This window comes from Fukomys damarensis, unplaced genomic scaffold, assembly GCF_012274545.1.
Source record: "Fukomys damarensis isolate Sample0158 unplaced genomic scaffold, DMR_v1.0_HiC HiC_scaffold_8, whole genome shotgun sequence".
NCBI lineage: Eukaryota > Metazoa > Chordata > Mammalia > Rodentia > Bathyergidae > Fukomys > Fukomys damarensis.
In genome coordinates, this window is record NW_022900920.1 from 10799916 (window position 1) to 10813348 (window position 13433).

A 13433-nucleotide genomic window follows, 5' to 3' on the forward strand; every position below is an offset into this window, starting at 1 on the left:
AAAGTATATGTGTGTGTATATATATATATATATGTATATATATACTTTCTTATATATGCTATAAATACACAATTTCACTTGTGGATAATAAACAGAGTTATATGTTTCTCTCTCTATATGTCCTTTTTCCTTTGGAGAACCCTAACACAGCAAGGGCTATGCTTATGGGAGAGTCATATGGCTTGGTGTCCCCTAGTGTTAGGGGGTGTAGTGGGAAGGGGACAGAGCAGGTGCTAGCAGTGGTACCACACCAGGCCTGACACAAAGGAAGGTGAGATCAGTGCCTGCTGTTTACAGGCTGCTCCTGACACTGCCATCGGGTGGCGCTGTAGCCACAGAGAGACCTACAAGTCTACTAGGAAACACATGGATTTCACCCAGGAAATCTGAGTCAACTCCTTGGGGACTCTGAACTCACTCACTGGGCATGGGTTTCCCTGGGTTAGGCACTATCCACAAAAACGATAACGAGGGAGTCTGAAGTGTCAGTGCCTCAGGCGGATGGCCGCTTCCCCGGGACACAATCCCTGTGGACCACACTGAAGGCCAGTGCAGAGGAGCCTGGCCTCAGCATTCCAGGGTGTGCTCAAGTGTACACATTCCTTTATTAGTCAGTGCCTTATCACCTCCACCTCACAAATGGGACACAGAGAAAGTCAGCGCTCGAGGTCACTCAGCCTACAATTAGTGGACAGAGAATTGCAACCCCAGGCCATGTGATTAAAAGGAGTCACTTTTGTTTCTTTTCCTTCTTCCTCTTCCTTTCCTCCTTTTAACTTTGCATAGTATTTATATACATTTTGAGGTAAAAGTACATACTGTGAAATACACCCACTTAAGCACCCAAGCCAGTCGAGTTTTAATAAATTCACAGTGGTGTACAACTCTCACCACGATCCACATTGAGAACATTCCCATGTCCCCAGCAAGGTCCCTCCTCCCTTCTTTGGTCACTCCCGCCCAGGACACTGGGCAGCAATGACATACCACCTGCCCTTTGGTGTCTAGGTCGAGCTTGTTCACTGAGCCTGTTTCGGAGGTTCCTTCATGCTGGCGCGGGTGGATCAGTGGGCTTTATTCTGGCTAGGCCAGTGCTCTGCCACCGAGTCCCATGCTCAGGATTTTTTTAACTTTTTATTTTGGACTCAAACTTGCAATTCCCTTGCCTCTTAGCCTTCTAGAATGCTGGGATTATAGGTATATGCACCACACTCAGCTCAGTGTACACGTTTTCTTCTTTGTTTTGAGTTTTAAACTGTAAAATAGCGAGGAACAGAATATTCCCCGGCCTGTGTAACCCTAACCCAGACCTTTCTCACCGAGACAGTGCAAACGCTGCTTATTTATGGCTTTAGAGCCCTGTCTACATTCTACCCTACTTTCCCTCTTCTCCAAGACAGTCTTAGAAATTCTAATGTCTATGAAAGCTCCTACTTGCATCTCTAAAAGATATTGTCTTTTTTTATTCTTATAAAAAAGAAACCTCACTACTTTACCAAGCTAGAATATGGGCAACAGACATTACAGCAATATAATTAATATCACTGACCAATCATAGTGTGCTCACCTTTCCCCTATCTGTTCTTCAGATGATTTGAATTGGGTTCTACAAGAGATTTCAGGGGATTTTAAAATCTTCTGCATCTCACTTCCCTCTAAGGCTGGTGCCTACTCTCAGCGGGGATGTGGACTTGATCTTGAGCACTGTAAGCTTAGCTTCAGTGAGACGCTGAGCATTCAGCCCCCCCAGCCTGTCCGTTCTTTGACAGCACACTGAGAAAGTCAGCCGTGACTTTCTCCTCTCATCTCGTCCACCTCGATCACCCATTTATGGTGTGAGGAGGTGGCAATGGGGGAGGTGGCGTCCTTACCTGTGGTCGTGTTGGTCCAGTTGCTCTCTGCAGTGGTTGTCTCGTTGTCCTTGCTGGCCCTGGCAAGAGGCAAGCTAAAACCGGCCAGCAGGAGAGGACAGAAAGTCTCCATGGTGAACCTGCAGAGAGGTAGGGACAACTTCAAGGAGGCACCCACCGCAGGCCCTGGGACACCTGTCATGTGACGACCAGGGTGGGGATGAGAAGAGCCCAGAATTCTGCCTGCTGCTCTCTTAGATCATCTCCTTCATCTACACTGTGCTGGGGGATTTCAGTCACTGTCACCATTCAGGTGCAAAGGAGGGAGCCAAGGTTCAGAGGTCCAGCTTTGTAGGCCCGGCGCTCAACATGAACTGGGATTGCATCTGGATGGCTCCCCTGGCATCCTGGAGCCTTTACAGTCTGGCCCCACCCTTCCAGCTGGCCCCATCTCCTTCCCAAACCCCATTCTCTGGCCAAACTGTACTTCTCCCACCTAGCAAGGTCCATGCTTTCTACTCTGTATCTTGATTCCTCTCTCACTGTACTGGACACTCTTGCTGTCTTTATAGCCCTGTGTAGAAGCCTCCTAGGTCTGGAAGGCAGAACTGTGGGCCAGCTTCGAAGCCCTTCTCTACTCAGCCAGGCCAAACTCCCCTTACACAGAGCCACTTGGGGGAGGAGCTAAGCATTTACTGGGTGTTCGGTGGATGCACTGGGGCAGACACAATTACAAAATGGTTCAACACAGAAGAAGGCTCTGCTTTGCTGGGGATCTGCCGGTGGTCCCCTCACAGCCCCGCCTAGTGCTCCGTTTTACTTAAATGCCTTAGATTGCTGTCAGAGGTGACGGTGACTGCTTGGTGGTGTAGAAACTCTTGCTGGAAGTTGCACTGGCTGGGGACCTGGCCCACTGAGACTGCAGTTGAGGTGTGGGGTCCCATCCACTGACAACACTATCCTGTATGAAGCCTCCCGGGGGAAGCAGATGGACTGAGCTTCAGAACCAAGGCCAGCAAACACTCACTCCCCAGGCTGTTCTCAGGAGCAACACTGATGTTTGCAGTTGAGCAGACATGGGCTTGAGCATGGAAAACCCTGTTCCTCAGTAATTGCTACTATTAACACGAAAGCCTGAGGAGCGCCTTTTGACAGAGAGCCCAGAAACACCAGGTAGTGGCAATCATCACTTTGACATCTTTCCTCTTTTTTATTTCCAAAATACATATTTAAGATTTGTTTATTTCCTTTTGGTACTGGGGATCAAGCCCCAGGTCTCATGCATGCTAGACAAGTGCTCTACCACTGAGCTACAGTCCTAACCTTTTCTTTTTTTCTTCTTGAGACAAAGTATTGCTAAATTGCCTGTGCTGGTCTTGAACTTGTGATTCTCCTGCCTCAGCCTCCCAAGTAGCTAGGATTATAGGTGTGTGGCACCACATCCAGGTTCACATTTTAGATTTATTAAGTAAGCCACACACACAAATAGCTTTTGTACCCTGAGTGAGCACCTACTTTGTGCTGGACCTTTTACCTAGGTGTTGTTAGCACAATACCTTTTTAAGGACTGAGAAGTAGAGGCTCCTGGAGGGTGAGGGATGGGCCTAAAGTCAGGATAGAGATTTGGATGAGCAGTGATTTGAACCCAGGAATGATAGAGACAACAACCTGTCACCTCCTGTATGTAGTCTTGGCCCTCCCTTGACAGCCACACATCACCACATGCTGCCTTTCTTTTAAAAAAAAATCTGTTATTGCACATTGCCATGATACGTTTAATACACTTGAGTAAATTACGGAGTAATTGAGAAGGACTAATTGGCTTAATACCACTTTGGAGAGGCAGGATTCCTGGTTGAGACATTTTCTCTCATATCATACATTAATTTGATAGCCCTCCTCTCCAAATGCTCGATGATCCTAGAGGAGGCCAACACCCTTGAGAAAGACAAAGATCATTTCGTTCATCTATTAGTCATGGAGATCCGCAAGAGCTTAGCAAAGCTGCATTTTCTGGTATGACCAGCAGGAGGCGATAGAAGTCCAGACATCAAAATCTGTCGCTCCATCTGGAGTCTCTTACTGTCTCACTTATATTCCAATGCCAGTGACAACTTGCCCTATCATCCCTGAACCTCTCCTCTCCAAAGGGCTCACAAAATCTACCTGCAAGGCAAAGACACGAATCTCTACAGAAATACTTTTTGAAACTGCAGCTAAATCCATGCTGAATTTTAAGGATTTGTATTTAAACAGTATTTGTTGTGTGCCTGCCAAATGCTAAGTGTGTGGTGCATAAAACTTATGTGATCTCCAGAAGTGAGATGATCAAAATAGTTTATGCCTAGCAAAGCAGACTTTATTTTTACTCCCCTCAAAAGCCACCCAGCTGTCAATTTGGTCAGAAATCCATCTTTTTATTCCACTTAGAGTTTTTTAGTACTCTTCACTGGGCAATGACAAGGGTCAGGCTGCCTGCTAGGGCTGCCTGGAGATACAAAGCTGAGCACTGTCCCATCTCTGCCCTGCAGCGGCTCCCTGCACTGGAAGAGCAGCACCCCAGAAGCCTCATCTCACGCTTCGGCCACGAGGAATGAAGTTGGAGGGCTTACGACACACCCTGAGTGGTCAGCAAACTTCCAGAGAAATGAAGCACATAGTAAATGCTATTTAGAGCTGAAGGTGGAGGAATGACCAGGCAGAGGGGCAGAGGCTTGAAGGAAGCTGCGGTTCGACCTCCTGTCCGGGCAGTTCCTGGTGTGGTCTGCCGGACCCTGTCCTGTGGGAGCAGCTGGGGCAATGAGGATGGACAGTACAGGGCTGAAGGGAAGAGGTCCTCCACGGCTGTGTGAACAGGTGGCTTGGCCATGAGAAGCTCGTTTCTGTCAACAACCTGCATTGTTGGGATCAGTGGAGGCCCAACTCCAGATGTAGGAAATGAAATTGCCTGAGGAAGTTAGGTGTCTATAGAGTAAAGACCTTGGCTATGAGTAACAAGCTGCCATTAAATTCTGGAGAAGGAGAGGTGGATGTGGTCCTCAGCTCCCGATGTGGTACGGCCCTTTGCTGTCTCCAGAGCAGTCCAGGAGCTGGCTAGCAAGGCAGACTTACAGGCCCAGCCCAGGCCCTCCCCAGCATAAGGAGACTCCTGGGTGATGTGTGCAATTCCTGGGAACATTTGAGAATAAGGCCTAAATCCCGGACGTGAGGAATGAAGAGAGGAAAGAGTTGAGGGGGCTTTCCAAGGCAGGGCCCATGGGAAAGGGCTACGAGTCAGGCGTGGGAGGCATTGGGATTTTCCTCTTGGGAAGTGGAGTAGGAAGGTCCACCATCCATCAGCAGAGACAGGGAGAATGCCTCCAATCTGGGGACAAAGATGATTTTTAGCTTCTGGGATAAGGCAATAATACATGCTACATTACGGAGCTCCTGTGAAGAAGTGTGATAGGCTATCTGAGGTTCCAAGACAAGTGGCCTCGTCAACTCTCATAGAAACTCCATGAACAATGTCCTGTCATCTTCAGGGTGGAGATGACAAAGGATGGTGGCATGTCCTAGGGGAAACTGCCAGCAGGAATGGTGCTGAGGGTCAGGGGCTTGGTCAGAAGGGATGGGCTGCAGAAGTGGTGGTGACTGAAGCAGGTCACTTGTAGGGCAAGAGGATGGAAGGCAGGGGACAAGTCAGGCAAGAGGCTGGCAGAAGTGGATGGGTAAAGGCTGGAGAGGGTTTTTCCTGCTTCCCCCTGGATCCCTCTCTCTCTGTCTTAAATACTTCCTCTCGCTGTGTGAACCTACTCCCCCTTTATTTCTTCCCACAGCTTTTGAAGTCAAGTAAGTCTGCGACTAACTTTTGACCTGGAGTTGTGAACAGTGACTTAGGCTTGGACCTCTCAGGGCAGGGGTTTCAGGCCCAGCTCAACTCACAGAAGGTCAGGTGTGGTGGAGAGTGATGCTGGTCAGGTGCCAAGGTCCCACCCATGTGGAGAACATACACGTGCTCCTGCTGAGGGTGTCGCTAAAGGCCAGGACCTGCACTTGTGCGCAGAAGATTGGGACCTGCTGTCAGGACCTGCTCTTGCTCCAGCTCGGGCGTTAAGTCCCCAGGGGCTTCCACACAGGCCGTGATGTTCAAATCGGTCATTGTAGGTAAGTGTACAGGACAAAAGGCACACAGAAAGTGGAAGCCTCCTGGAGGGGGGAGGTCTGTGTGGCCCAGATGCCCCTTCTCGCCTTGATGTCCTGATCCCGAATGAAGATACTAGAACTGAGAGGTGAGGAGCCTTTTAGGTCATTCTGCCCTACCTGGGAGTGTGTCTTCCTGGGGACAGCATGTGACACTGTCCTCTGGGCCATGGAGGATCTTATTCAGCTGTGCACAGAGCCAGGGCCACTTGTATTGTGTACCTGCCCCAATTTTTCCTGGGCACATAGGTTATATGCCTTCCAAAGGCAGCTGAGAGAGAAAAGATGGAGAGGCACTCATGGTCCAGAAATTCCCAGCCTGGGGCAGCGGCAGATTCAAGGTCACCTCCACAGTGGCTTTGTGTGACTCACGTCCCTTCTGCATGTTAGAGAAGAAGCACCTATTATCACAGGGAAGAGCTGGCCAGCAGGCAGGTGCAGGATGGTCCACATTCTTTAACTGGAGGTGAGGACAGTTCCTGGGTCCTCCAGAATTTGAAGAATGTGGCTGACTTTCTGGAAAGTTCTGTGATGTACTGGTACATGCTGGGGAAGCTCAGTGTTCTCTAAATCCAAATGTTCACACCAAGAATTTCCTGGGGGTGTTGGGACCACCCTGTCACTGCCCTGGCTTGTTTTGAGCTGGGGAGATGACAAGTGCCCAGTGTGAACTCAGCATCTGTGTTCTACCTAAAATATAGGCTCCCTGAGTGGGCTTGCTGCCAGGGGCAGCATCTCTAGTCAGACCAGGGTCTCTCTCTGTTTCTGTCTGTCTGGACCCCTTCAGCTAGCACCTCTCAGGTGATCTCAGCCTTCTTTGGGGCTGTCCAGGCCTCTTTATGCACAAAGAAGTAACGTGAATGCGCACATGGACAGTGTCAGGAGACCCTCCACAGGACGCAGTGCCCCTTTCCCGGTCTCCACATGATGAGCACACGAGGTCCCACGAGTCTCCATTAGACAGGAGAATGGGGGGTGGGGGTGAGCCCAACTCTGTATTACAAATCCCGAGAGCAGGGAGTTCTTAGCTTTGAAAAGGATGATGCCAAGACGGTGGACAAGTGCCTCCTTGGCATCTACAGCCCAGGGTTCCCCTTTAATATACATTCCCTGCCGTGCTGGTCAGCGGGGCTGATTTCTGGGGTGCGGCATGTCCTTCCACCACAGGCAGCATCCTGACATGCCCTGCCAAGAGCAGGTGGGAAGGAGAGTGCCAATTTCCCCAAATTATTGTTAATACAACCAACCTTTTTGGATCTCTGTCTGGTTACCAACCCCCGGGCTTCATCTCAACACTTCCTAAAGCGCCCTCTCCAAGGAGGCACTAGGCTGAGCCTGGTCCACAGGCCAGAGATTGTGGCTGGGGGCCAGATTCTCTGCACGGAATGCCCTTGTACCTGTTTTCTACAAGACTGTGACAATATAACCCATTAAGCAAAATTGTTACTTCTCAATGCGGGGGCGGGGGGATCCAATAAAACAATGCATCTTCATGGTAAAGGAGAAACAAAATCCAGACATTTGCCAAGTTTTAGGTGTGAATATACAGTCTTGGGTGGAAGATTAAGAGTAAAAAACCCACCTCCTATCAGTAAAATTGTAGACTCAGCTTGTTTCAGATGTAGGCACAGGGATTCCCACCTCACTGGAGAAGGATTTGCTTGTTACAAACAAAAAAATGCCAAAGGTGGGCTGTCTTAGTGGGTGAAGGTTGGAACTTAATTTCTTTTGAACAAAGGCAACTGCATATGTCTAAATGCAAAATCACAGGAACGTCAAGGAGACTGCAAAGAAAAGTCCACGCCCTAAGAAAGAAAATGAACAAGAAAAAACACAAACAGTGCGACAGGAGGATGAGTGTCTCCTTGGTGGCATCCGGACCCTGACTGAATGTCACCGGACAGGAATCTGCACTCTCCCACAATGTTCTCCAGGTCTTGGGCAGGGAACCAGTGGTACTCTGGACCAGCATGAGCAGATCCACCAGAAGAGAGTAGTGTCCTACAGTTCTTTCACTAAAGATGGACAGGGTGGGAATCAGGTACCAGCTGGCTAGGAAGGGAGGGAGGAAAAGAAGGAGGGAAGGTGCAAATGAAGCCAGGAAGGAAGGAGGGCCTGCCTGTGCATGCTGGCAAGGGCACCAAAGAGACCTCTGCCTTGTGCTGATGGGCACACGGGGACAGGGAGGCCAGAGATAGTGAAGTACTTTCCCACTGCACCTGGATGTCTGTACAGAGATGCACTGGGAGGAGGAGGTGCCTAAGAACCATCCTGGGCCAGGTAGGGTCAGACCAAACAGGTGCCCACTGAGCACACAACCCCCGCTGGCCAGGGCCGAGACTTCTTGGGGTCCCCATGAGATACACGAAGGAATTCTAAGGGTTCAAGAAACTGAATGCTGAGCCCATCTTGGGAGGTTGAACCTCCATAATTACTTGGTACTGTGGCCAGTGGAAGGTGGTCAGGGACACACAAATTCGCTCCTCCCCAGCTGTGTTCAAAGATGTCTGAGGTTCCAGGAAACACAAAACACCCTGGGAAAGGGGCTAACTGGGGGGACCTGTGGGAGCTGAGTGTAGGGAGTTACTGAAGGAGGAAGAGCTGCCCACAAAGCTGCAGAGGCCAGAGGGGACATTCAGGAGGGGATGGAGGTCACATACCAGCTCTCTTCAAATCTCAGTGGTGCAGGTGCCAGTGAGAGCTTACTGCTCTGACTAGTGGGGCAGTAACACCTATTATTCTCCCACGCTCCACTGCCCACATGCTGCCTTTCCCTGACACAGATGCCAGCTCCTAGAGTGAAAAAGCAGCAGTGCTAAAGCTTGGGACAGAGAAGCCCACACACTGTGTCCTTGCTTGGGAATTATGACCCCAAGCCTCTTCCCTGACAAGGACAAAGCAACAAAAAGCAGCAATTCATTGCCTGAGCATTTAGGGAATCTGCTACCCCTCAGCAGCATCATGCTTTGTAATTCATTCCACGGCTCTCTCACACGCACTCTGTTAAAGACCTATGTGCGCATTTGTGAATTATACACTGACCTTGATTTCATTATAGAACTAAAACACAAAGCCAGGCATGGCGGTGCACGCCCATAATCCCAGCAACTCTGGATTGCAAGTTCGAGCTCAACCTGGGCAACTTACTTAGTGAGAAAAGGGCCAGGGGGCTGGGGATGTAGCCTTGGAAAGGCTCGTGTTCAATCCTCAGTTCCGCAAAACAGACACAAAAACAACACACAATAAAATTTTCAAGCCCCAGCGTACCACAGCCCCTGTGTATGGGTCTACTGTGGTGTGGGGGTCTACTCTGGGCTCCCATTGGGCAGGGCCAGAGGTTAAGAGGACACAACGAGAGGCTCCCAAGGACGCAGCAATGCTCAATCCAGGTCAGTGGGAAGGACCTGTAAGCATTCCGGCTTGTCAGGAGTAACTTCAATTTCCTATGTGGCTCATGCTAATTTGCATAATTCTAATTATGCATCGTGCCCTCTTGACGATGAATAAAAAGTGAAGAGCTTATTCTGAAAGAATTAAGTCTTCTTCCTTTTCAAATAGACAACAGGGTCACAGAGAGCTGCAGACACAAGGAAGCATCTGAAAAGCAAATTTTCAAGGACCCTAGAGCAATACCTGAATTCATTTAACCAGTAACCAACAAAACCTCTAACCAACTACCAGTTCAGAGGTGAAGTTTCCAATGTTTCTTTTCTATAAATGGGACAGGAGTAAGGTGTATATAGCTAGACTTTATTGGGTAAATTTTTCCTATAGAAGAAAATCATCCTTCTTGTCTTGAAGCCAGGAAGACCCTAAAAATTGACAAATGCTAACTCCATACAGGAGGGGAAGTGTAAGACCAATGTATCGGGGTCACATGTGACTAAAGATGAGAGGCAGAGGTTTTGTTGCCTAGTCTCAATATTGTGAACAACGTAACTGCTAGCAATTTTTCCCCAGCTTCAAAAACGAACAAAGATTAATGTTTCCTGCCCTCATAGTAGCTGTTATCTCATCGAACCCTCCATTCATTAAAAATCTCCAGGTAAACAGAAATGAGGTAATTCTATTGAGGACGGTCTCTGCATTTTCCCTAAACCACATTATTACCAAAGAGTAGGCTGTTTGTGATTAAGGGGAAAAATGCCCTGAAGACAGCATGTTTAGCCTCCGCAGAGATCGGTAAATGGCAATTAACAGACACACCAAGAACATTGCCCTCAGTACCCTCTCAGTCTTTGTCACTCTCTCAGCCATGGCTCTAATGGAGGGCTCTGTCAATTTGTATAAAGTAAATGGGAACGGTGACCTTCACTCACTGGGAAAGGCACTCAAATTGGTTTTCACGCGTGTCATTATTATATCTTCATATTGATGACCATGCTCCTGTGTCACAGCCTGTCAAGGTTAGCACAATTTGAAGGGTGACTTTGGAGCAGTGGTAGTTTCTTTCTTACTCTGTGTCACCTCTGGGACCTTGTCCCTGCGGCTCTCCTGGTGGGTACCCTACTTGTTCTCATGCCTTCAGCATTTCACCAGCCTTTCGGGACTCTACCTGCCACCAACCCCAGGATTCCCTGCAGTCATCACGTCAACTGTCTGCACTACGTGGCTCATCTAAGCTGTCAATGACATCTGGCTGTCCATCTGCTGCTCCCTGGAGCTCCTTGTTCCTCCTCTCTGAACTTGAACATGAGCTCCTCTGATTCAGGGCGTCTCACAGGCCTGCATTTCCTGGAGGCCTTGCTGGACAGGGAAGGCAGGGTTGTAGCAGCAAGCAGCCAAGGCACAGGGTGTTTCCAGGAGATGGAGGAAAGTGCACTTCTCAGGCTGGGTGACAGCCTGGAGTGGGGGTTGCACAGGCTTCTGAAACTGCGGTGCTTCCCTCTCTTGACCTGCATTTCACAAGAGCCCCCCAAATGCGCAGGGGGACTGTGGCCTTCCACCCACAGGTGTGGAAGGCATATTCTCTGTTTTTCTAAAAGCCAGTAGGTAGCCCCTACACTGTAGTGTGTCTTTACTGGCATCAAGTTGGGTGTTGCTGTGAGAGAGGGCTGTTCCTGAGGGAGCAGGACACCGGCTGTACCTGGGGACCTGGGAGTTGCTGCTGCAGGACAGCTGTGCTCATGGGTAGTATCTGGAGAATTATCCAGGGCTTCACAATGCAGGACAGACAATTTTGATGGGCTACCCAGGTGAAGACAACTTCTACTTTTGGGGTGTTCATTTGACTTTTTCTGGTCTATAAACCAATTTATGTTGTTCCTCAAACAGGACCCATAAAAAAATCACCTCTGCTATCATAACTTCCAGGGGAGATGCTACAGCAGGACAACAAGTTGATCTTCTCCAGTTTGGAGACTTGACAGTCTTGTTGCAATGGCTGGGTAATTTGTCTCAGCAAATGTACCCATTGGCTGTGCACATAGCTCCGCCAATGAATGGCTCAATGACTGGATGTATAGTCTAGAATCATTCCTCAAAGCAGAGGCTGACTTTACTCAAGATCAAAGCCCTGGGAAACGTATATAGAATTGCCATGGAAGTCAAAGAATAAGGCATAAATCTTCAATAAAGCAGCTACATGTGAAGCAGGTGGTAAGAGTTGGGGAAAGAAGCTTGGAATCCCAGGAGCATTTTTTTCTGGGCTTTTCCACTTCTCTGCTTCATAGCAAACACTCTGGGTTGTCCTATTCCAAGTTGAAGTGAGACCTTGGGGGTACAGCCCAACAGCAGGAAGTCTCAGTGTGGCCCTAAAGACTGGAACAGAAGTTGAGCACTTCAGAACCCTTGGTTCTGAAGGGCATTGCACACTTCGGTGGGGTGAAGACAGGAGTTTGATCATCTTATGAGTCTCTGATTGTGCTAATTCTGGACACAGACTGTGCCTTTTGAGTACCCACTCCCAGGAGAGGTGGCCCAGGATAATAGGGTGCTGAAGAGACTAGGAGGCTGCTCATTGCTACTGAATCAGGTTCAGGACATTCAGCAAAAAAGAACCCTGCTCTGTCCTTTAGAACTGGTTGCATTGAACATGACCACTGTCCTTTAGGGTTGGTTAAATCCAATCTGACTCAATTCAGTAAGCATCTTCCAAGCACACAGCATTGCTGAGGATGCCCTCTTTGCCCCAAGGAAGTCACAGTCTCTTCAGAGGCCAGCACAGAGCATGAGGAATGAATGTCCTGTACAACTTGAAATATAGGATCCCACTGTCCTCAGTAGCTCTGTGGATATTCTCGAGTTTACAATTCTACCCAGAAAAAAAGACAATATACCTTCTAGAATTTTCAAAAGTATAAACTGAGAAAAGGATTGATCAGATTTATTTAGTTACCTAAGTTCTAAAGCCTAAATATCAAGCCACAGGAAGACCAGGCAGCTGTGCCTGCTTGTTTTCTGTGAAGTGTCCCTTATGTAGCTGTAGCTGTAACTCTTAACTGTGATATGTCAAGTTGACTGGAGTAAGAAATGTCTAGTAGATATTTCTAGTAAATGCCTAGTAAAGCACAGTCTGGGTGTGTCTGCCAATGCCTGACATGTAGGCCAGCAAAATGAGAGGTGAAGATACATTCCGTTACAAGTGGCACTAACTTCTTGTAGCTTGGATGCAAGAAAAAAGGGAAAAGGGAAGGAAGCGTGCTCTTTTGCAGAGTCCCACTCTTCCTGAGTGGCTGCATCCTCGCCTGCCATCACCTATGGACATCCATCTCCATGTTTCCAGTTTCTTTAGCCTTCCAACTCAGGCTCACACCAGCAACTCTCCAGTGAACCTCTGGGCCTTTGACTTTGGACTGGTGCTGCATCCTGATCCCTCTTGTTCTGCATACTCCAGCTCTCCAGTGTGGAGACAGACATTGTGGACTCTCCATCTCTGATGCTCTAAGTCTACCTAATGAATTCCCTTCAGTAATTATACATGTATTTTCTACTGATCTAGTTCTCCTGGGAGAACCAAATATACTAACACAGTAGGTTTCTGTTGCTGCAAAACAAAGAGCAGGAATTCGGTGAAAAGCTGCTGTTTGCAGACCAATCATGTGCCTGAGCTTAGAGTCCATAAGATGGATCAGTAACTCAAAGTCAAGTGAAAAATTGGCTTGTGGAAGTGCAGTGGTAGAAACTGAGCCAAGGACAAAGTTGGAATTGTTTCCATGAACAGTGGTACGCCTCCTGATATGTAAATGTACAACACTACACTGCTTCAGCTCTGATGCCTTGATAGGGTCTTCTGCGGAAAGGCAAGCTCTCCTCAGTTACCCTGGCTTTGAACACAATCACTCCCACTTCTGTCTGACAAATGCATGCAGCCCCATATCCACAGTGTACACACACATGCACATGTACTTGCAAGTGCACACATGTATACACATACACACGTCCTCTACTGCCTGGAAAAGC

General features: G+C 48.5%; 1 protein-coding gene across 4 annotated transcripts in view; it reads right to left on the reverse strand.

The window, feature by feature from the left end:
- Window positions 1-13433, reverse strand: part of Ptpre (protein tyrosine phosphatase receptor type E) — a 134271-nt gene that overhangs the window by 40680 nt on the left and 80158 nt on the right. For all 4 annotated transcript variants that reach the window (XR_779506.3, XM_010620768.3, XM_033761358.1 and 1 more), the window contains one exon: window positions 1872-1990. Coding sequence is in view for 3 of the 4 variants with exons in the window: in XM_010620768.3 (XP_010619070.1) it covers window positions 1872-1983 (112 nt within the window). In the remaining variant the exon portion in view is untranslated. The remainder of the gene's footprint in view (window positions 1-1871; window positions 1991-13433) is intronic.